At 49.8% G+C, this 23,372-nt stretch overlaps 1 protein-coding gene and 1 non-coding gene across 6 annotated transcripts; one reads left to right on the top strand and one right to left on the bottom strand.

Moving 5' to 3' along the window:
• Positions 1–4,434: 4,434 nt before the first annotated feature.
• TRNAE-UUC (transfer RNA glutamic acid (anticodon UUC)) lies at positions 4,435–4,507 on the top strand. The gene has a single exon. It is a non-coding gene; the product is annotated as a tRNA-Glu (tRNA).
• A 2,555-nt stretch (positions 4,508–7,062) lies between these two features.
• Positions 7,063–21,450, bottom strand: ESYT1 (extended synaptotagmin 1). 5 transcript variants are annotated; one of them, XR_009048455.1, is made up of 31 exons: positions 20,968–21,450; positions 19,317–19,448; positions 19,012–19,146; positions 18,828–18,901; positions 18,637–18,709; positions 18,390–18,479; positions 18,149–18,204; positions 17,599–17,722; positions 17,335–17,511; positions 17,147–17,229; positions 16,807–16,855; positions 16,586–16,672; positions 16,391–16,483; positions 16,111–16,182; positions 15,846–15,932; positions 14,297–14,446; positions 13,815–13,970; positions 13,509–13,685; positions 13,271–13,353; positions 13,122–13,170; positions 12,923–13,012; positions 12,700–12,795; positions 12,354–12,425; positions 12,174–12,260; positions 9,397–9,537; positions 9,135–9,283; positions 8,938–9,057; positions 8,723–8,854; positions 8,540–8,645; positions 8,165–8,299; positions 7,063–8,055 (listed from the first exon to the last, which is right to left on the bottom strand). XR_009048455.1 is itself a non-coding variant. In XM_057702827.1 (31 exons), exons 1-31 carry the CDS (start codon positions 21,352–21,354, stop codon positions 8,016–8,018), a joined length of 3,417 nt encoding a protein of 1,138 aa, XP_057558810.1. In that variant the 5' UTR covers positions 21,355–21,450; the 3' UTR covers positions 7,063–8,015. The 5 variants fall into 5 exon arrangements, 4 of the variants coding, with proteins under 4 accessions (XP_057558810.1, XP_057558811.1, XP_057558812.1 ...); XM_057702827.1 differs by having other exon boundaries at positions 8,250–8,299; XM_057702828.1 differs by having other exon boundaries at positions 8,250–8,299; positions 8,938–9,036.
• Between the last annotated feature and the right edge of the window lie 1,922 nt (positions 21,451–23,372).

Raw genomic sequence — 23,372 nt, 5'->3', positions numbered from 1 at the left:
TTTTTTGTTTTGTTTTGGCACACAGGCTTAGTTGCTCCGCAGCATGTGGAATCTTCCTGGAGCAGGGATCGAACCCAGGTCCTCTGTATTGACAGGCAGATTCTTAACCACTGCGCCACCTGGGAAGCCCAGTTGGTAAAATTGAGAGAATGTGGGAGGTCACAAGAGGCTGGAGTCTCAATGAAGTTGAAGAAGTGAGATAGTTGGAGAAAATAGTTCATTTGAGATTAAAATTTCAAAGAATATAGAGGAAGACAGGAACTAGACGAGTGGCCATGGGAGTGAATGGTTGAAAATGTAGTGAGAGGAAGGTCACTGGGTTTGAGGAGAGTGTCCTTTAGGGTTCTTTCAATTGCAAATAGCAAAAAAATCTTTCTAAAACTGGCTAAGCAATAAAGAAAATTTATCGACTTATGTAATTGAAAAGTCAAGAGGTAGGGTGGGTTTTCAGTTCATATCAATCCAGAAGTTCATGATGTAACCAATGGTTCTGTTCTCTAATTCTCTTGCCACTGTGCATGTGTTAACTTCTTCCCTAGGTGCCCCCGTGGAGCCAGATGTGGCTTAACCGCATAGCTATCACATCCTCACACCACAAAAGGAAGGGAGAGAGCTTCTCCTGATCATTGCAGTCAGTTCCTGGACTTCACTCTGACTAGACCTACTTAGAGAAATGCCCATCCACCCTTGAACTAATCGCTATGGCCAGGGAAATATGCCCTGGGGTGCTAGGTCTGGGTCATTGCCCACCCTGTGGTAAGGAGGATGTTACTCTGATTCACTTAGGCCACCCAGGGTGTGTCCCTGCCCCTGGAGGTGGGTTGGAATTCATCCAGATGGGGAGGAAAGGAAAGGACGCTGGGGAGGAAACCAACAGTGTCCACCACAATGATAAACTGTGGTTCTAGTTATTGAGTGACCTACAATGTACCCTGACAACTCCAGGGCGACGGCAGTATCCAGGGTGCCACACCCTTCTGTACATATTGAGTGTGTGCATCTGGGGAGTGAGGGGATGAAAAAAGGTAGAGTCAGCGCATCAGATTGGCAGCATCTCCAGAGGAGCTGAGATTTTTCACTGCTCTGAGAACAAGGAGGAGGAAGCAGCACTGGGGCACATGGAGAACGCGGAGCCCATCTCCCAGTATAGGTGTATGGGGTTTAGGAGAAAGATTGGTTTCCTCTGGAGGGTGCTTCTGGTGAATGAGTTCTCTTGGGAGGTGAGCCAGGTTTCAGGGGAGGCCAGAGTGAGCTTTGTGTAAATAAAGAATTATAAGGAGTAGAGTGGGTGGGAAGTGCTGTGTGGAACTAGGTTTGCAGAGAGCACAGTGGAAAGGTTTGAGAGGGCCCTTCAGCTGCTCTCTTACCACCTCTATTCTTTACATCTTTCTTATGTTCAGTGGTGTTACAGTTATTCTACTTGCCTCATTACCCTACTTCTTCCTAGGTTTTTAGTTCTTTTTAAAAAAATTGACATTTAATGTTATTTTAATTCCAGGTGTACAACATAATGATTCAATGTTTGTATACGTTGCAAAATGATCATCACATTAAGTCTAGTTAACATCTGTTAACATACATAGTTTAAAAAATTGTGTGCGATGAGAACCTTTAGGATTTACTCTCTTAGCAACTTAGAAATATGAAATACAGTATTGTTAACTATAGTCACCATGCTGTACATCACATCCTTAGGACTCATTTATTTTATAACTGGAAGTTTGTACCCTTTGACTCGGTTCACCCACTTCACCGCCACGCCATCCCCTGCCTCCAGCAAGCACCAGTCTGTTGTCTGCATCCACAAGCCTGGTTTTGTTGCTGTCGTTGTCTTTTAGATTCCACATAGAGGTGGGATCATACAGTGTTTGTTTTTCTCTCACTCATTTTCCTTATCATAATGCCTTCAAGTTCCATCCTTGATGTCAGAAATGGCAAGATTTCCTTCTTTTTTATGGCTGAATAATATTTTATTGTATTTATATACCACATCTTATTTATCCATTCACCCATCAATGGACCCTTAGGTTGTTTCTGTTTCTTGGCTACTGTAAATACTGCTGCAGTGAAACAGGGGTGCACATATCTTTTCTAATCAATGTTTTTGTTTTCTTCAAAAAAATACCCAGAAATGGAATTGCTGGGTCATATGATAGTTCTGTTTTTAATTTCTTGGGAAACCTCCATGCTGTTTTCCATAGTGTTTGTACCAGTTTAGAATTTTCTACAACCAGAGTGTGGATAATTTTTGACTCACCCTCATACATTCTCACCAACAATTCATAAGGGTTCCCTTTTTACACATCCTCCCCAACATGTTATTTCCTGTCTTTTTTTTTTTTTAATTAAAAAATTTTTTTTTAATTTATTTTTTTAATTTTTATTGGCTGCATTGTGTCTTCATTGCTTCGTTGCTGCACGTGGGCTTTCTGTAGTTGCAGAGAGCAGGGGCTACTCTTCATAGCGGTGTGCGGGCTTCTCATTGCCGTGGATTCTACTGCTGCGGAGCACGGGCTCTAGGCCTGTGGGCTTCAGTAGTTGTGGCACATGATCTCAGTAGTTGTGTCTCACGGCCTCAAGAGCGCAGACTTAGCAGTTGTGGCGCATGGGCTTAGCTGGTTCACAGCATGTGGTATCCTCTGGAACCAGGGCTCGAACCCGTGTCCCCTGCATTGGCAGGCGGACTCCCAGCTGCTATGCCACCAGGGAAGTCCTGTCTTGTCTTTTTGAGAATAGTCATTCTAACAGGTATGAGGTGACATTTTTTTTTAATGGATTTATTTATGTATTTATTTGGCTGTATCAGGTTTTAGTTGCAGCACTTGGGCTCTTCATTACCGCGCACGGGCTTCTCTCTACTTGTGGCTCGCAGGCTTAGTTGCCCAGCGGCATGTGGGATCTTAGTTCCCTGACCAGGGGTCAAACCCGAGTTCCCTGCATTGGAAGGCGATTCTGCATTGGCAGGCGGATTCTTAACCACTGCGCCACCTAGGAAGCCCTGGAAGGCGATTCTTAAGCGCTGGACCCCCAGGGAAGTCTCCTCACTGTGGTTTTGATTTGCACTTCCCCACTGATTGCTGATGTTGAGCACCTTGAAATGTCTATTCAGATCTAATGTTCTTTTTTTAAAACAGATTATTTGTGTTTTTTTGCTATTGAGTTGTATGAGTTCTTCATGTATTTTGGATATAAACTCCTTATCAGATAAGTGATTTGCAAATATTTTCTCCTATTCAGCATGTTGATTGTTTCTTTTGCTATACAGAAATTTTTTAATTTGATGTAGTCCCACTTGTTTATTTTTGCTTTTATTGCCTTTGCTTTGGGTGTCAGATTGGTTTTTAGTTTTTTTTTTTCTTTTTTTTTTCAAATCAAATCCTGTAAATTTATTTATTTATTGGCTGCGTTTGGTCTTCGTTGCTGCGCACAGGCTTTCTCTAGTTGCAGAGAGTGGGGGCTAATCTTCATTGCGGTGTGTGAGCTTCTCATTGTGGTGGCTTCTGTTGTTATGGAGCACAGGCTCTAGGCCCTCGGGCTTCAGTAGTTGTGGCACATGGGCTCAATAGTTGTGGCTCTCGGACTGTACAGCACAGGCTCAGTAGTTGCTGTGCACGGGCTTAGTAGCTCTGCAACGTGTGGGATCTCCCTGGAGCAGGGCTCAAACCCATGTCCCCTGCACTGGCAGGCAGATTCTTAACCACTGTGCCTCCAGGGAAGCTGGGTTTTTAGTTTTTTAGGGCAGTCTTACCTTTACATTTCAGTAGTACCTTCCTAGTGCAATGCTCCACAAATGTTATCTGAATTCCAGTCCAAAATTAGAAAATTGACAGGTTGGGGGATTGCTGCTGGAGAGAAAGCTTACAAATTTCACCAAGAAATGACAATAATTGGTAATTGGAGAGTGAGGGAAGAGACAGGAAAATCTGTAAAAATAGGCAAAATTTTGCCCATCAGTTGGCAAAGATTTTTTATTTATTTTTATTTATTTTAAAAAATTATTATTTTTTTAAATTTTTGGCTGTGTTGGGTCTTAGTTGCTGTGCCTGGGCTATCTCTAGTTGCAGAGAGTGGGAGCTACTTTTTGTTGTCATGCGCGGGCTTCTCAGTGTGGTGGCTTCTCTTGTTGCAGAGCATGGGCTCTAGGTGCACGGCTTCAGTAGCTGCAGCACACGGGCTCAGTAGTTGTGGCACACAGACTTAGTTGCTCTGAGGCATGTGGGATCTTCCCGGACCAGGGCTCGAACACTTGTTCCCTACAGTGGCAGGCAGATTCTTAACCCCTGCACCACCAGGGAAGTCCCGAGATTTTTTTAACTGTAATATACAAAAGAGAATATAAGAAAACATTTTTGTGTAATTCTGGTGGGAGTAGAAAATTCATCTAATTTCCTCAGAATGCAGTTTGGAAGAATGTATTAGAAGTCGTTAGGGAATTCCTTGGTGGTCCAGTGGTCAGGACTCCGCACTTTCACTGCTGAGGGCCCAGGTTCAATCCCTGGTCTGGAAACTAAGATCCCACAGCGCAGCGTGGCAAAAAAACAAAAGTTAAAGTACAGAAGTTGACCCACTAATGCTGCTTATCCTAAGGAAATCAGTTGTGTCTACTTTTATGTTCCCACAGTGACTAGCAAAACAGAACTACCTTCATTTCTTTTTTTTTTAATTAATTTATTTTATTGACTGTGTTGGGTCTTTTTTGCAGTGCGCAGGCTTTCTTTAGTTGCGGTGAGTGTGGTGCACGGGCTCTTCATTGCCTGGGCTTCTCTTGTTGTGGAGCACGGGCTCTAGGTGCGTGGGCTTCAGTAGTTGCAGCACATGGGCTCAATAGTTGTGGCTCACAGGCTCTAAAGCACAGGCTGTAGTTGTGGCGCACGGGCTTAGTTGCTCCTTGGCATGTGGTATCTTCCTGGAGCAGGGATCGAACCTGTGTCCCCTGCATTGGCAGGCGGATTCTTAACCACTGCGCCACCTAGGAAGCCCTACGTTCATTTCTGACAAGAGAGAATCAGTTAAACTATGGGGCAGTCATTCTATGGAATTGTACACATTGTAACCATTATAAATTATATTTTCAAGGAATATTTAATGAAGTGTAAAAATGCTTATTATGTGTTAAGTGAAAAAAGCAGGTTATAATATACCCTAACTTATAAAATATGTATCCCTGTAATCATGTTAGGTTTTCTTCCTTGTGTTAGTGACTTCAGGCCTTAAACCTGCCGCAGCTCCATCACATCTTTCCACTAATGACCCAGGCAAAAGGCGGGGAGCAATGAAGGCTTTCTTCTGTTGACCCTCCATCCCCAGGACCATCTTATTGACCAGAGCTGGGTCACAGAGGCACTCTGAGCTGCAGTAGAGGCTGGGAAGGTGAGTATCCAGCAAAAAGGATTGTGATTAATCCCTTGGGGCTGGCACACTGCCACTAAGAATGCTCTGGGGTTCTGTATGTAGGGAAGAGGGACAAATGACTGTTGTGTAGACAAATGTGTTGCCACACCCAGTTAACTACAGCATCTTGTTTGGGCCAATAAAGCCACATTCCAAGAGGGCAGTATTTGTAAACGTCAGTGACAATGTACCCATGTGCTGTCATCTCTGCCTTTCTCTGGAAAAGGTAGGCACCATATGTCAATGTCAAAGACCAGCTGTTTGAGAAATAACAAATTAGCATTCGTTTAATTCCTGTGATTAATGACCCTTAGTTTTTCATCTTGTATAAGTGCAAGAGTATACTGAATTGTGTCTCATCATGTATTTAATACGCAGATCAATACCTCTTCTCCTACGTATCCTTGAAAAGAATGGGAAAGAGCAGGGACCCTTCTAGGATGGGAGAATTTGTGCCATGTCCTTTAGTTTTCTGGAAATGTAATTACTAGGAAGTGATGAATCAGCTAAACAGTGCTTCTTAAAGTCACACATTGCGAGATCCCTGAAGCCAACTAGAACAGCAGGCCTTGGGCTACATGCCCAGTATTGAATAATAAGACAAGAGACCTTAGAAATTTAAGTTCCTCTGCCCTGTGTTTTGGCGTTTCATCCCTTCAGTTTGTGGACCTGGGGAAGGACAACAGAGACTTCTTGCTCATGGTCAAGGCTCTTAAGATGATGGGCTGGAAGCAGAGATGGCAGGAGAACCAGCAGTGAGTACCAAGCAGTTACTGGCAAAAAAACAGGACCTGAGTTAGCTGATGGCGTAGAGTTTAAATTCAGCTTTTGCTAATGAGGTGAATCTTGACAACTCCCTGTGGCACTGAGTTTAGTTCTTTCCACTGAGGCTTTCCTCTTTTCCCAGTGGACAGCATCTTAAGGTTCCAGAGATGATAAAGCTATGTGATAACCTCTCACGTAGCTGCCCATCGGGTGGGCCTTAAGCCCTTCTGGATGTCGCTGCTCTGTGGCCCTGTGCTGTGGCACAGAGCCTCCACGTCCACCAGCTTTAGGAATCCTTTCCCTGGAAAGCCCAGAAGATGATACCGGGTGACAGACTTCATCACCGTCACTGGGAATAAATCTCACCAGAAACTCAACAGCAGCGAAGTCACACAGGCCCCCTGACCGCCCTCAGAGGTACCAACAGTCTTGGTGGCTGCAACCACAGTAGGTTCTGACCACTAATGAACTTGATCTCTGAGGAAGAAGCAGTTTCAGCTGCAGGGAGCTCCGGTCCACCTGTGCCTATCTCACCACTGTTTGCTCTCGCGGAGGAACAATTCGGTCAGGAAGCTGCACCACGGCCTGGCTCTTAAAGAGACTCACCAAGTTCGAATTACTCTAAATAGCTGCAGCATGTCTTTGGAGAAGGTATGTGCTGACTTGATCAGAGGCGCAAAGGCAAAGACTCTCAAGGGGAAAGGACCGGTTTGGATGCCCACCAAGACTCTGAGAACAACTACAAGGAAAACTCCTTGTGGTGAAGGTTCTAGGACTTGGGATTGTTTTTCAGATGGGGATCCAAGAGCTACTCACTGACATGCACAGTCCTTCTGAGATTGTTAATAAGATTACTTATATCAATATTGAGCCAGGAGTTGAGGTTGAAGTCACCATTGCAGATGCTTAAATCAATTTTTTAATAAACTGATAATCAGTTGTTAAAAATATAAACAGACATGATTTGTGAACTGAATGAAGGCTTTTGACCCTTGGAACAAACACCTCATGGATAGGCTGGATCCTCTGACCTTAAGGAAGAGAGCCACAGCTGGTTTAAGTATACTGTTTAATGTAAGATACAGTGGATTGGCAGAGTTGGTACAAAGCTAAAAGGTTCAGTTCTAGTCAATGAGTTAACATCCCGGGCACCTGGACAAAAAATTGGCCCTGCTGTCCTCAGTCCTCCAAAGCCCTCTGCACGGCACCAGCTAGAGGCTCCACACCAAGCCTGACACTGGCTACCTGAAGGCTTTGATGGAATCTCCTGTTCCCAGAGTCATTCAAGAGACGGGCTGGCCCTGGTCAGCACAGCAGGTGTAATTTTCAGGACAGCCTTGTGGAAAGTGGGTGCAGAACTGGACGTGGGGTTTGGGTGGCGGTACATTTGCTGCATGCAGTAGTCCCAGAGGCTCTCAGCTGGAGTGGTTAGCCTTCCTACCCTCCCCGCCTGCTCATGTTTGGGAAGAAGGAGACCATCCAATCAAAGAAAAAAGGTCTTCCCAAAAGCTGTATTTGGCATAAGCTAATGCCACTGCTAGTGCTGCCAGTGGCCAGGCACAGACACAAAAAGCCCTGAGGAGCTGGGCGGAAAGGAGGATGTGCAGGCAGAGCAGGAGACAGTCAGCTCACGCCGCTGTCCCAGGAGCCCAGAAGGATACAGGCCGTGCAGTAAAGGGTACCATACGGTCCTCCTCTTTGGTCACGCACAGGCCCTAGCATGGGGCTGGGGGGCGAGAGGGTGGAGGGGTGCAGGCTCTGCCCTCGGGCCCCAGGCCTTAGGCTGATCACACCAAGGCGGTGATGCAGCCTGAGGCGAGGCGAGGAGACAGGGCAGGCAGGCTGGTGATCTCCGGCTCCTAGGAGCTGCCTTTGTCCTTGTCATCCGTGAGGTCATACCTGTGGCAACGAGCAGAGAAGGCTCAGGTAGAAAGAGGACTGCTGTGTCCTCTAAAAAATGAGACAAGATCTGAGGGCTCTCATACGTCAGAGGATCAACAGCTCTCACCTTGGGTTGCATGCTTTTTCCCTCCTATGATTGGGACTTTCCTACTTAAGCCTCCAGGCCCCACTCCAGCTCATCAGATACTCACCACTGGGCTGCACCCTGGGAAAGGTCTGTCTCGGCGAGGTCCAGCTGCACCTGTGTTGGAGGAGAGTAGGGGCGAGATGTTGCTTTTGATGTCTCCAGAGACCACATCTCATCCTGACACACTCCTGGTCCCAAACCAGTGCAGAGGTAATTGGGTGGTAAACTAAAGTACTGTCAAGTACATCTGTAAAGGAGTCTCAGCGGGGTGTTTCCTCCCTAACAGGGACTACAAGCCTTTCCACCAGCAACTGCTAACTCCCATCTTTGCCCTGCCCACCCTTGCCCTCTTACCTTCCCCAGCAGCTCACGCTCTCTTGACATGAAGGAGGAACTAGACTTCACAGAGACATCCAGCTTTCGCCGAAGGGCCTCATCCAGGGGCAGTTCCCACTCAAACCTGAGGAGGGACTGGGCATAAGGCGCAGGGGCCCCTCCCGAGCCTGCCATCTCTCCCTTGAATGCCCACTGACTGACCGCTCACTGAATTCAGGACTTAGGGTCCTCTTCTTCTGTGAGGTCTTCCTCTTGGTGCCCCGGTTCTTGTCTGGCAGGAGCAACAGTGACACGTAGGGGTCGGGGGGATCCCGTCCATTCTGCCGAAGGGCCCTGTGGCAGGAGGAAGGAGGTGATGAGGCAGCCCCAGGGGAGGGGTGGGGAGAGCCTGGAGGATGGGACGGATGGAGTCTCACCGGCAGCCGTGAACGATGCTGACCAGCTTTCGTTCTTCACTGTAGTACCAAACGGTCAGTTTCACCTGGCCCAGAGGCCCGGCTGGAGCCTCAGGGGGACTGTGGGAAGACGAGATAGCGCTGGGAGGAGGAATACCTTGGGACTCTGGAGCTTATCCTTTATCCTTAAGTCCCATCTTTTCTGTCCCAGCGCTCACCTGTCACCATGTGTCAGGCGCTGCCGGAGCTCTGGGGCTGAGGAGGTGAGGTGAGGGAGACCCCCCCAGAGCTCCGGTTCTTCGCTGAGAGATGAGGAGCTGTGGCTGTGGCTGTGAGCCTCCACCCCCGAGTGCTGGGACACCAGGATCTAGGCAGACAAGAAAGCTATGAGCCATGCGGAGCCTCCCGGCTCCCGGCTAGGAGGACACAACCCTCTGCTCCCACCCTCCCTCCCCTTGCCCACTGTCTCCTGGCACTCACCCCGAGCTGTGCTCTCAGTAGCACCTGCCCTTGACCATTGCTGAGTGTAAACCAGCGGTCCAGGCAGAGCCCGTCAGCCACGAGGAGCTCGGAGAGGGGCAGGGCTAACGAGCCCAGTGCGCCAGTCCCCTCGCCTCGAACCTGTGGAGCAACAGGACTGCCATCAAGAGAGAAGTGATTTAGGGAATTCTCTGTGGTCCAGTGGTTAGGACTCGGTGCTTTCACTGCCAGGGCCTGGGCTTGATCCCTGGTCAGGGAATTGGGGAACTAAGATCCTGCAAGCCGCACAGCGAGGCAAAAAAAAGAAAAGATAGAGAGCAGTGATTTAATCCTGGCATCCCAGGTCCAAATGCTTGGAACTTGAGTGGTTTTGGTGAGATACTCCCCTTCGTGAAGGGCAGGGAAGCCGTGGTAATAGTCGCTGCTGGTCCCATGTCCCTGCTTCCCTTCCTTTCTTAACCCGAGTACACGGTACTATCTTTACTTCCTAAGTTTTCACAAATTATCCCAGTAATACCTGCACGGGGTAGAGAAAAGAAGAGTAAAAATAGAATTAAATTGTTTCATGCCCATCCTACCTTCATGTCCGTAATCCAAATGTAAGGACCTTTGGGCCCTTCCTATGTTCTTTGTTCTGGTATAATTCTAACTAATATGCCTATATCTCCACATTTCATAATTTGCCAACTTTATTATCTACCGATTCCCTGTGCAAGGGACAAACTGAGCTCATTTACATCTCTTCTCTACCTCTGCCAGTGTTGTGACTTTTAAATTCTATCGGTTTCTATTCATGTAATTTTCTACTTACTATTCTATCAACTTTGGAAGGTATCTGAGGACTTTTTACTTCATAGAGAAGCAGTCAGCACTCCTATATTACCTTCCCCCATGCTCTCCCCACTTCCCATACCTCTTCACTTTTCAGTCACCCTTCAACCCACTGAAATCTAGTTTCTATTCCATTTCAGCCACTGAAGTTGCTCCGGTCATCAATGACCTCCTAGTTTTCAGAGTCAGTGAATAGTTTTCAGTCATCTAATTTTACCTCTCAGTAACATCTGGCCCCTTCCCGTCTTTTGAACACTCTTCGTTTGGCTTCTGTAACCCACTGTCTCCTGGTGAGCATCCCAGCACCTGGCCACACTTCAGGGCGCTTCTTCCTCCACCTGCCCTTTCATTGTTTCGTTTTGTTTTTGTTTTATAACTTTTGAAATTTATTTGTTTATTTATTTATTTATGGCTGTGTTGGGTCTTTGTTCCTGTGTGCGGGCTTTCTCTAGTTGTGGCGGGCGGGGGCTACTCTTCATTGCAGTGTGCGGGCTTCTCTTGTTGCAGAGCACAGTCTCAGTTGCTGTGGCTCGTGGGCTCTAGAGCACAGGCTCAGCACTTGTGGCGCACGGGCTTAGCTGCTCCACGGCATGTGGGATCTTCCCGGACCAGGGATCGAACCTGCGTCCCCTGCATTGGCAGGCGGGTTCTTAACCACTGCGCCCCCAGGGAAGTCCTGCCCTTTCATGGTTGCAGCGCACAGCATATCCAACCTTTGTCTTCCTGTCGCTCTCCACACACCCTGCGAGCTCTCGCACACGCCCCTGACTGCAGCTGCTACCTGCTGCTCAATCACGGTGCTCAAAAGAAGAGGAGAGGGAGGGACACCGCAGGGAGCAAAGACCCGTCTTCCAGGTGGCGGTTTCCCGCTGGGTTACCCTCAGAGATCTCGATTTCAACAACTGCTCAGTGCATTCCCTGTGTTGGCAATCGCGCCTTTATCTGTCCACCCACACTAAGAACCCAGGAGTTAACACCTAGGCTGTTCTTTTTCCCTCCTCCCCCTCCCCCTGCATGTCAAAATTCAGCCATTTTATTTTTTTTAAATCTTTTTTTTTTATTTTTTGGCGCACGGGCTTAGTTGCTCTGCGGCACATGGGATCTTCCTGGAGCTGGGATTGAACCCGTGTCCTCTGCATTGGCAGGCGGATTCTTAACCACTGCGCCACCGAGGAAGCCCCCTGCATGTCAAAATAACCACCAAATACTACCTGGCCTTTGTCAATTCTTCCTTCAATTACTCTAACAGTCTCTTGACTGATCTACCTGCCTCCAGTGTTGTCTTCCTCCAGTTCATTTTTTTTTAAGCTCTTTATTGGAATCTAATTGCTTTACACTCTTGTACCAGTTTTTGAGGCACACCAAAGGCAATCAGCTGTATTCATACACATATCCCCATATTCCCTCCCTCCCCCTCTGGTTCATTTTTTACCCTGATGTCAACACAGTCTTCCTAAGATGTAAATCTGGATATCACCTCTCATCCCTCCAAATGAGAACATTCCTTCAAATGTTTCCCTATGCCTGCAGGATACAATCCAAATTCTTAGCACAATTTTTAGGAGCTCCTGTGATCTTGCTCTTGCCTGCCTCTATAAAATATAATTTGCCTTCTTTCTCCTCCATTCCCTTCTCAGCCTGACGTTTTCCTGTCCTTCTTTTCTTGGTCAGGGCCTATTTACCCTTAAGCTAAGGACGCCTTTCTTACTACCCACCTCACCTTTTCCCTAGTCTAAGTTAGAACCCCTCCTTTTTTCCCCACACTGCCTTTTACCTCAGCAGTTACCAGTCCAGAAGTATTCTCTGGTTATTTTTCTCCTAAAAGAAGAGTGTGAGCTCCAAAAAGATAAGAACTACATCTTTTATCTCTGAGCGCCCTGTGCCTGGTTCAGTGCCTGGCCTGTGACAGCAACCTACAACATGTCTGTGGGATGAATTTTCAGTACCTGCAACTCCAGGCTCTCAGTGTTTGGTTTCCTGATGAGAAAGGAGGCACTCTCATCCCAGACAGGGGCTGATGTTTGGGAAACAGTCTGGTGGAGACGAGGGGTATAATCAGTGGTTGGTATTTTCTCCTCTACTCCTCTCATCCCTCCCATTCTTAGTCCTGCAGCATTTCCTAATACCTTAGTTTTATGAGAAGTATCTCCCACAGCAAGCGTAGCATAAGGGCTGGGAGGTTTGGTACCTTTTCGGAGCTAGAAAGAGAATATTGGTCTTAAGTTTGGACCAGTTAGGCAGATTCCCCTCTTCCCTCACACATTACATCCACAGCCAGGAGTGGCCTGTGTCCCCGTTATCACCTGACAGCCACCACCCTCCTGGCCTTGGACAGACTCTTCTTCCCACCCCAGCACCACCCTGGGAGAGAGGAATTTGGAATTTACTATTCCAAATACACCAGAAGCATCCAAACCTGAGGGATGTAGAAGAAGGGCCAGGGAGCTATGGGGCGTGGGGAGCAGATCTCACCGGCAGGTCCTCAGCCCGCTCCAGGTAGACAGACAGCAGGGCTGCTGCCAGTTCTGCACTCTTCTGAGTCTGGATCAAACTGTTCACCTGCAGCACCTTGGGGAGGACACATGGGGGCTGGGGAGTGGGAACGGGCACCCTAGGGGCCTGGCACATGCTTTGAAAGCTGATAGAAGAGTTTACCCATCTTGGGTCCCTTCCTGCCTCCAGCATCTTTCCTTACCTCCTCTAACTCAGCAGCAGTGGGTCGGGGGGCCAGACGCTCCAGACGCAAGTGTAGGCGGCCAGAAGGGACATCCTCCAGGGTCAGCCACTGTGGAAGTAGGCAGGCTTAAGGCTTGGGGGGTGTGGGGACAGGGACTATGAGAAGGAAACGTGCATCAGAGATCAGGAGGGGGTGCTGATTCTAATTCCATGCTCACCTCCTCAAGGAAGCCATTGTTTAGGACTGTGGTGAGATTCACTTTACACCTGTAGAGGAGAAAGGTTAAAATTAAGGTCTATGGTCAAGAGCCAAGTCTCTTGTCTCCATGGTCTATAGAGGTCCAGCCTGTCTTCCCTGCTCTCTCACCTGCCCAAAAAGTCATCCTTGTCCAGGTCCTTGTCAAAAACCTCAGCCTCTAGCTCTTGGCCTGGAATTGATGTGACGATCACCTAGTGGGAGAAAATAGTGGGATCCTTTCTTTTTCTTCTCCAAATGACTGGACACCTCCCTCAATCAACTGAACCCCAGAAGTTTTTTGGCCCACTCTCAGAGCTGGGGGAAGAACGGGGCAAGACTGGGAAGAGTCCTAACCCTCAATTCTGACCTCAAAGACCTCGTTCCAACGGGGATTGAGATCTTCCCGAACAACACGGCTCCGGAAGCTTCGTCCTGCCAGCTTTAGTTTGACATAGGGGTCTGACTTGCCCTTCACTAATCCGCCCAAGAAACGGTCTTTGGCAATCAGGTCCTGGGCCTCTAACACATGGATCCGAAGCACATTCTGCAGAAGGGACAGATGGGGCACCAGATGGCAGTCAAAGAGAGAAGCCTGTCAGACCCAGCCTGGAAACAGCCTTTGCACAGGTTGGGTGGGCAAACAGACCCTAGTCCTTCCCAGGTATAGGCTTACCTCCGTCCCAAAGTTACTGTCAGGAGTCGTGTGACTGGGGCGAGGTGGGACATCCACACTGCTGCCTGTCTGGGGGCTCTCGTTGTCCAGGTCCCAAGCTCCAGGAGTACCAGGCACAGCAGGGAAGCCCACTTCTGATGAATCCAAGTACAAGAGCTGGGAAGGGTAGTATGATTGTCAAATCAAAGCAGGGCATTTAGCCACCAGCAGGCAAGCTATGTGGGGCCTGTGGGGGCAGAGCAGGGGCTCTGACAGGTCCCTGTCTTGGCTGTGCTTATCCCTGGAGAGTCCACGCCACACTCATCCTACTCAGACACCATGTCCTCCCCAAGTTAGATCAACAAACACATTTTGTGCGTCTGCTAGAGGCTTCCACTTACACTAGGTCATTTCATCATGGAGGGTTCCCTTCCCTTACTCTTAATACCACAAAGAATCCACAAGGCCCACGCCCACCCGCAGCACCTTCTCCACCTCCATACCCTCATAACAAGTTTCATGTAGAGCCGGGAGTTGGGGCCAGAGCTGCTGAGCTGGAACCACTGGTCCAGGGTGAGTTCAGAGGCAGTCAGCAGGCGAGCCAGAGGAAGGGTCAATGCCCCTAAAGTCAGGGCCCTGGAGTCATCCTTCACCTATAGGCACAGGAGGAGGGGACAGAGTGAGAGATTAGGGAAAAGGGAGGTAGAGTGCGGAAATGGTGACCTGGCTACGGCTTCCTTCTCTCTGTGCCAATTGCAAACCTTGTGCTCCACTCTGGCCTATCCTTTCACAGTCCTCTGCCCGTTCCACAGTCCCTTCCTCCTTTGCTCTTTCTGGTCTCATCACCTAGAAGAGTTCTCATTCTGCTCTTCTCTGTCTATTTAAACCCTACTGATACTTTATTTAAGGCCCTCTGAAAATCCTACTTCCTTCACAAAGACTCTCTAGTTGCTTCAGCCTCTCTACCTTTCTCTGGCCATCCTAAGCACTATACTCTGGGTATTTTACTCCCACCGGCTAATGTGGAATCATTCTTAGATGGTTGTATATGTTTGTCTCTTCTATGAAACTAGCCAGTAAGCTTCATGAAGGCAGATACTATGTTTTGTGCTTTTTTTTATGACCTTAAAAGTGCTAGTTGTCTGGGAGGCTGCAGCTAGCATACGCACACTACTGCATGTAAAACAGGCCACCAGCAAGGACCTGCTGTACAGCACAGGGACCTACACTCAGCACTCTGTAACAACCTATTTGGGACTAGAATCTGAAAAAGAATAGATATATGAATATGCATAACTAAATCACTTTGAGGTACATCTGAAACGAACACAACATTGTGCTAACCCTATACTCTAATATAAAATTAAAAATTAAAATAAAATAAAAATAAACCAGGAAAGAAAACAGTGCGAGGTGTCTAGCTGGTGCTCAATATGTTCCTCACTTCCTTGGACAGGGATTTTATTTTCTTATTATTTTTATTTTTTTATTATTGTGTTTTATTTTTTGGCTGCACCGAGTAGCATGTGGGATCCTAGTTCCCTGACCAGGGATCAAACCCATGCCCCCTGCAGTGGACATGCAGAGCCTCAACCACTGGACCTCCAGGGAAGTCCCCTTATCTTCTTTTAAAAAATAATTTTATTGAGGCATAATTTACATACCACAAAAATCACTCATTTTAAGTGCACAATTCTCAATCAAAAAAATGATTCTAGAGAGGCAGTGGGGAACTGTGGAGAGTGGAAGAGGTGGAGAGTCTAGGTAGAGGGACTGAAAACAGAGATCATGGAATTCCCTGGCGGTCCAGTGGTTAGGACTCCTCGATCTCACTGGGTTCCATCCCTGGTCAGGGAACCTTAGTTCTTAACCCCGAGAGTCATGTGGCACAGCCAAAAACACCCAAAAAACCAAACAAACCAAACCAAACAAACAAAAAAAAAAACAAGGAAAGAAAATAGAGATCAAAGGAGAAGACGGAGAGAAGAAATGGTGCAGATTGGGGAAGACAGAATAGGGTATCCAGGAGGGGCTGACAGGTGATTCTCTCACCTGCACATCGAGCTCCTGGCTTCGAGGGTCTTGCAGGAAGAACCGGAAGGCCTCCTCCCACACCGGGCAGTTGCTGCTATAGACAGCCTGGAGATGGGCAGGATGCGATCAAGGGTACACTCCACAGTACAGTCCTATTTCTCCAGAAAACCCTTGCCCTTGCAGGCATCCCAAAGGGAATGCTTCATCCCAAGAAAGAGTTCTCCCTCCTCCTGTCCCCACACACACAACACCTCCCACAATGACGTCCTCGTCCTGCCCTCACCTTGCTCTCCTGGGTCACATCCTGAATTGACAGCTGTACCATGGGGTTGGGCTCCTTGTTCCCTTTCTTCAGCTGTGGGGGTAGAATTTAGAAGTCACCATCTTGGTTGTTTTCGTTTTTGTTTCAGGGAAGGAAGGTGGGTTCGCATCAGAATCTTTGCCCTGAGGTGACCCTGACCCCCTCTTGGGAACCTCGTGTTACATGGGGCCAGGGGAAGGAAGGGTGCCGGAATGCTGCACCCACGGCTTCTTGTTCCCCCGCGCTCAGAAGCCACACTCACAGGAAGATCCTGGGCCCGATCGAGGTAGATGACTAAGATGGCAGCGGACGGGGGCTCTGGGCGCGAGGAGACTCCTCGGTTCCACTGTAGAACCTGGCGGGGGGTGGTAGTCGTCAGACCTTCATCCCCTCCCCTCCGTCCCCCATGCTTCTCCCTGTTTCTCCCCTCTAGCTTACTGTTTTCCACATGAGTTACCTGCTCCAGTTTTTCTGCATCTGGCAAAAGGGAAAGCCATTCTAGCCTTAAGTGAACTTGACCTTGCCCACCTTGTAGAGGGAACCACTGAAGGGAGAGATAGAAGAAAGTGAGGCATAGTAGAGATCAGATACACACCCAACCTCTTCCGCACCAGTGTAGCAACCACTGTGTACACAATGGGGGACAACACCCTCCACCTTCCTCTTCTTTCAACTTACTTCATCCATTACTCCAGCCTGCAATACTTTCCCTACATCCAGCTTCATTCTGGGGGGGGGTGGTAGTGACGATGGCAGTGAAAGGGAAAAGAGGGGAGTGTTATAATTAGCAGCATGTCATTCACTGGCCCGCTTCTCACCCACCCAGAAATAACTGGCAGATCTCAGACTCCCTTCTTACACTCAGGAGATACCTATGTATGTGTGCAGGGTGGGGAAGAGGGGTGGGAAGGTTGGGAAGGAAAATGACACATGATTCGCAGGCCTGGAAAAGGATTATAATCACTTGTGAGACGGTGGTGGCCCTGGGGATTTAGAATCCTAACAGGCAGCGTCTCACCTGCCCAGAAAGTCATCTTTGTCTGGATCCTTGTCAAACACCTCTACCTCAATTTCCTGTCCCGGGACTTCATGTACCATCACCTGAAGAACACAGAGGGCTAAGGGTCTGCAGGTGTGAGGATTATCCAATCAGCATCTTCTCTCAAAACCTGCATCTGACACAGCCCCACTCCTTGGCTCTCCCACCTCATAAGTCTCTCCCCACTTGGGGTTGAGTTCCTCATCAATGACGCGACTGCAGAATGTCTGGGTGCCCACGCGCACGAGCGCGTAGGGGTCTGACTTGCCCTCAATCAGGCCCTTTACGTATTTGTCCTTGGAGCCCAGCCCTCGCGCAGCCAGCAGGTGAATCCGAATAATGCCCTGAGGGAGGAATCAGATCATGAGACATTAAAGACCCACCACAGGGTTCCTGAGAGGAAGATCTAGCTAATCGCGCAGAGACCATACCCTGGGAAGAGGGGAACGCAACTGGGCCACATCTTGAAGGTCAGGCACAAGGGGCACCAGTAATCGGTTGGGCAACACAAGGAAGGCGGCGATGGAGTCCATGATCATGGTGTCAGAGAGGGAGCTGAATGGGGGAGTGGAAAAGGAGGCAAGGGTGAGGGTCACTATCTCCCCACCCCAACGATGTTTCCCACAACCAAGACAGACCTAAAGCTAGACGGAAACCCTTTCTTGAAAATACCTTTTTGCTGCTCCTCTACCCTAATTTCCCACCTGCTGCTCTGTCCCTTCCTCACTGCCATCCCAGCTCTTCTTTCTCCCTTGGCCCCCGCCGAGGAGTCTGTAGTCCTCTTCATTCTCTACCAAAATGCACAGTCCCCCACGGAAGAAAAATCACAGTATGAAACTTTTCAGGGGTGTTTGTCTTATCTCCCTAACTAGGGCCAAGGCTCCTGGAGGACACCAGCTGCATCTTTTACTGTTCCGTATCCCTTAAACTCCCCAAACCAGGGCTGGCACACTTAGCAGGCACTCAACAAATCCTTGATACCTGAGTCCTGGGATATCCAACAGGTTGGTCATCCCTGTCCAGTTGATATCTAGGGTCTGGAAGCAAAGAGCAGGTGGATTGGGACAGAGCATAGGTGGCAGGGTCACATCTAGCCAACAGTTGCCAGACCCCAGCCTACTTGTCAGTTCCCTCCCCCCATTCCCCATAGCTGGCTACCCTCACCCTCCCCGTCCTCTCTGCTTCTCCCGCTTCCCTACCCCTCCTCAGTGTTTTCCCTTACCGGGCGTCGGATAAAGAACATCGACACAGCCCCCACGATAGGAACGTCCCCAATGAGCGGTTCAAGAATCACCCGTAAGACGCCATGTAGCTGCGGCAGGAACAGACGAACAAAGCTGTTCCTCAGAAACCAGCCTTCTTTCCCTCCCAGACCTCCCCAGCCTTGGTTTTTCCAACCTCCCACTTCCCCATATCTAATGAAACTTAGGACAAAGGCTTCTCATTGAGGCCCCTGATATCTGCCCCACCTGCATGCCCTTGACTCCTGCTTTGCAGAAATATTTCTTCACTTCCACATCAATCTGTACATCACCTACGTAGCTGAGAGTTGGTGAGGAAGAGAACAGAGGGTTAGTACTAGGCTGAAGTGGGGGTAAGGAGAGTGAAGTAGGCAGAGTGACCAGGAAGGGCATGCGGGAAGTGTGGTGAGTGGCATTACCTGATGTTCAAGTCCAGCAGGATCTGTTCTTTCCTCTGACCAGAGTGAACCTTGACTCCTAGGATGCGCAGTGGCTACAGAGAGATGAATGTTTGTTTGAGAGGGGAAGGAAAGGCCCCTTTGGGCCACCCACCGCCCCTGTCCCATCTCTTCCCTTCCATTACTTTCCCTCCTACACACATACCTTTTCACCCAGTTCCACTCGTGTAAATGTAAATGTTTGCAGGTGGGGGTTAGATCCTCGAACAGCTGGGGCCACAGTTTGGGCCAAAAGCTTCTCCATATACTGGCCCAGGAATGGCCAGACCTGGGCCACAATCTGGGAGGAAAGGGAGCTGGTCACAGGAGAGCCGTGCCTTCCCTCTAAAGGCAAGCTCCTTCAGCATCCTCCCCATGGGGAGGCTAGAACTGAAGTGTGGCAGGGTCTGTCCAGAGAGCGACCCCCATCCCCCCTCATGAAAAACAAAAGCCAAGACAATCAAGCCTCACCTTATTTAGCCACTCAGCCTTCTCCACGTCCGGGAAGCTGACCTGGAGGTGGAGGACACGGAGACAGTGAGAGCACGAGCCCCTGCCCGCGGCTTCCTCCTGTGAGGCCGGGTGGGTGCCCACGGGGGAAACCTAAGTGTGACAGGGCTTCCTCACACCCTGGGGTTGGAGGGGGGGAGCCTGGATGTCCTGGGACGCACTCCTCCACAGGGTTTGAGGGCACTGAGGTCTCTTTGGTAAAAGGAGCCCACAGAGTGTCGGCCACACAAAGTTGCTTTGCGGATAGCTTAGAGATGTGAAATGATGACAACTGCTGGGGCAGAGAGGAGGGGGAAGAGAAGGGCACATTCTTTCTGGAGCGGGATGTCCTGACAAATCAGAGTTTCTGGAGGAAATCCTGGGATTGGATAAGTCCTGGTTCCTTTTACCAGCCTTCACTCCACCTCTTGAACTGGGGCTTCTACACCAAGAGGTGAAGCAGGAAGTGGGCCCCTGAGTTAGGGAGGGGCCAGAAGAGCTATTTAGGCCCAGGCTGCTGTTTTCTCTCTTTTTAATCCGTGTAACGCCTTTGATGGGAAGGAAGGACACCTGTGCTTTGTATCGGGGAGGAGGAGGGGTAGTTGCTTTAGGAGGAAAATTCCTTTCCATACTGAGTAGGAAGAACAGACAGTTGCTGCCTGGGCTGCAATCCCGTGGGACCGTTTCTTCCCCTTTCTCCTCCCCAGTCCAGGGTCTGGGAAGCATGGCTGCGTCTGCCTACTGTCAACTTTGATTCCCCCTAGACGAGCACCTCTGCTGGGAGGAGCAGGAAGGGAGGGGCCGGGAGGGGCCCGGTAACGGCTCGGCATCTGCAAGGCCTGAGGGAAGCCATCGGGGCTCCTCACCACAGGAGAGGGGGGCGTATAAATAGGGACCTGGCCCCAATCCAGCAAGCGCAGCCCGCAGTCCGGAAAAGGGTGGGGCCGGCCAGGGGCGGTGGAGTGTGGGCAGCGGGCACTGCAGCAGTCGCACTCCCCTCCCCCCCAGCACCCCCGCCCTTTGTCCAGCAGCCGCCTCTGCAGCGCTGCGGCCCGGCCGCCTGAGGCTGGAAGGCGAGGGCCGGAGGGTCCGTCCAGGTGCGAGGACTCGACTGGGCAGTGCTCCCGGGGCGGGTCTCGGGATAAGAGCGGGAAAAGGGAGAAGAATCTTATGGCCTTAAGTAGGTTAAAGAAAAAAAAAAAAAAGTCTTGGGGACGACAGGAAGGAGGAGGGAACCCTCTGAGCAGCAACGGGAACAGGGATGCCCAGGAGCAGTGTGAGCGGCAGCACCAGGAACGCGGAGGGGCGTTCGAACGGTTTGGTTGGAGGAAGAGCCACAGCTGGGACGGGCTCCCCAGATGTTATTACTGCTCTTCGCCCAAGCGTAGAGGAAGAAGTCCTGATTCTGTGGAAGAATCGGGATCTGGGCGTGTGGAAGGCGGGCGAGTAGTGGACAGTCGGTCCCAAGAGTGGCGCGTCCCAGCAGGCAGGCGGCTAGCGGGCCAAACGGGCAGGTCCGGGGCGCATCGTCCCAAGGTGGGGAGCTGACTTCAAGGATAGGGAGGGAGAGCCCTGGAAACGGAGGGGCTGGAAGGGGGCTACGCTGCACTGAGAATGGAGGGAGGTCGCTCACCCAGGCAGGTAGCTCTCGATGGCTCATGTAAAGAGTTTTCGCCGTGAGCCGCTCCTCATCGTCCAGCAGCTGCCGCGCTACTCGAAGGCTCCGTTCTTTCTCCTCGCGTACCCGGCGCCAGCCCAGGTAGAGGGCGAGGCCGAAGAGCACAAAACCCACGCTGAGTCCCATTGCCCCGGCCAGGTATACCGGTACCAGCACCAGCAACCTCCGCCCGAACGAAGTCAGCACCGCCAAGGCCTCACCCGCCGCGCCTGGGCCGGCAGGTTGGTTCCCAGAAGAACTCTGGTCCAGCTTTGCGTGAGCAGTGGGGGGCCGGTCAGGGGGGTCGGAGGGAGCGCAGGGCTGGTCCACCGGGCTGGGGCTGTCTCCAGGAGGGCGCTCCATGCTGCCACCTCTGGGAGGACCCGCCCGACCCAGAGACCCGCTAGAGGTTGCCTAGTTTTGTGACCAGCTTCCCCCACTACAAACCATAAACCCTAGGATGGGGGAGGGGACTTCAAGCCACGCCCCTTCATTCTGACGGTCCGGGTTGGTCCGCGCCGCATAGATGAAGGTGGAGTCAAAAGATCGAAACCCCGCCCCCCTCCCGCGGGGAGAGGAAAGGGCTCGGGAGAGGCAGGACCTTCCTGATTGGACCGGAGTGCCAAGATGGGCGGTCTGGGATGGCGGGAAAAGGAGGAAAAAGGCTAAAGAACAGCATGTGATTAGCCAGAAAGAGAAGGAGGCGTGGGGTACCATTTAAAGAGGAGAGGCGGGACCAGGAGCTCCCCCACGTGGGATTGGAGTGCCTGTGGTATGACGTCATGCAGAGCCGCACCGCCAAGTACTCGGTTTTAGAAGGAGCTGGAGTTGCGAAGTTGAGGGGTTGTGGGGGGGTCGGGATTTCCTTCTACTCCCTTCAGACGTTTGGCAGAACTTGGTCTGGGATTCCTACATGTTCATTTGTCTCCCTTCCCTTGTTTTCATACTTTAAGCACATTCCTTATCCTTCCTTTCTGGCTGTCCTTACAAAAGGAAAGGAAATTACCCTATTTGGAATGAAAGTGTTCGATGACCGATCCTGTCTGTCCTGTTCCCAATCCTCTACCTTGTCTATGCAGTGTAACGACTGACTAGAGAAAACTGGAGAATCCGAAAATTAAGATAATCCAGCCTTCAGGCAAGGTGGGGGGCAAGCGGAGTGAATAGGAAGTGAGGCTTTATTTCTCTTTAGAAATCTCCAAATGAGTCGATTCTATCTCCGAGAATTAGTGACTTCTATTTTAAAGAGCAGATTCAAGCTCAATTGGCTCCAAGGGAGATGGGGGCCCAGCTGCAGCAGAAATGATTACATTTTCCAAGAATTTCTGACCCCGAGGAACTGCTAGGACACTAAATGGGAAATCAAGAGTAATGAGACAATTCCGTTTCTCATTTTCCTGGCTTATTAGGAAGGTTTAGAATATAGTCAGGTGTAGAACTAAGTTCTACATTGCACTGTGTAGGTTTAGGAAGGAAAAAACGCAGGGTATATTGATGAGTCCTGTTACTAGTTAATTGGACTTAGAGGTGGAGTGTTGTCCGGGGACTTAGAAACAGGACTGATTTGGAAGCCCAGGAGGGACAGATTGGTCATGACTACCTTTTAGTGCAATGTATGTGGGGCTTGTGTTACTCTGATTTGCAGCTGTCTCTGCAGGGCATAGATTTCATCAGGTTGTGTTTCATCAAAGCTATTTAAAACTTATCGCTGCCCAGCCTTCCTCCTTTAATCTTAAATTTTCTCACTTCCCTTTCTCTACTTCTCTGAAACAGTATTTAAACTGCTTCTTTCAGTTTGCAGAACTGTATCAGGAACAATTTTCTATCTGCTTCCTATGTGCTCCATATTCTCAGCGATGAGCAGGTAAAAAAAAAGGAGCTCAAGGAGTTTGGAGGAAGTAAGAGTGCCCACCAACTGAGGAACCAGAACTACAGCAGGAAAATGGATGAACATCCTTTGAGGGAAACCTCTCTACAAACTGAAATTTGCCAAACACTGGAGTGGGGGAAGGGATTCCTTAGACTGGGGGATGAAGAGGGTGACCTATGGAAGTTCCTTTCCAAACTTCTCCCCTTTCACATCCTATCTAGATCATCAGACCCTCCTACTGAAGACGGTATATGGAGGACAAAAGCTTATCCCCAGGAAGGTCTCTTCCCAGCTGGGGCTCAGGAGCCATAGAATCAGCAGCTGCAATGCAGGCACCAGAACAAGTAAACAGGGTGGGTCCCCACCCATTGACAATTCTGCTGCCCAGGTGCCACCTGGTGGTGATAAGCAGTAAGTGGGTAAAAGGAAAAAGGATGGCTATTTGTTAGAGGAAGTGTCTAAAGTGAGGAGAGCACTGAGACTTCCTGGTTTGCAGTCTGCATTTATATGT

Source organism: Hippopotamus amphibius, chromosome 12, assembly GCF_030028045.1.
Source record: "Hippopotamus amphibius kiboko isolate mHipAmp2 chromosome 12, mHipAmp2.hap2, whole genome shotgun sequence".
NCBI classification, from domain to species: domain Eukaryota; kingdom Metazoa; phylum Chordata; class Mammalia; order Artiodactyla; family Hippopotamidae; genus Hippopotamus; species Hippopotamus amphibius.
Note: the sequence above shows the minus strand (reverse complement) of the source record. Positions and strands in the feature narration are given on the sequence as shown.

Coding starts and splice junctions, on each gene's coding strand:
- ESYT1 (XM_057702827.1), bottom strand. CDS start 21,354: ATGGAGCGCCCTCCTGGAGACAGCCCCAGCCCGGTGGACCAGCCCTGC. Junction 15,933..16,110: donor ATGTGACCCAGGAGAGCAAG/GTGAGGGCAGGA, acceptor GCCCATCTCCAG/GCTGTCTATAGCAGCAACTG. Junction 13,686..13,814: donor ACAGTAACTTTGGGACGGAG/GTAAGCCTATAC, acceptor TCCCTTCTGCAG/AATGTGCTTCGGATCCATGT.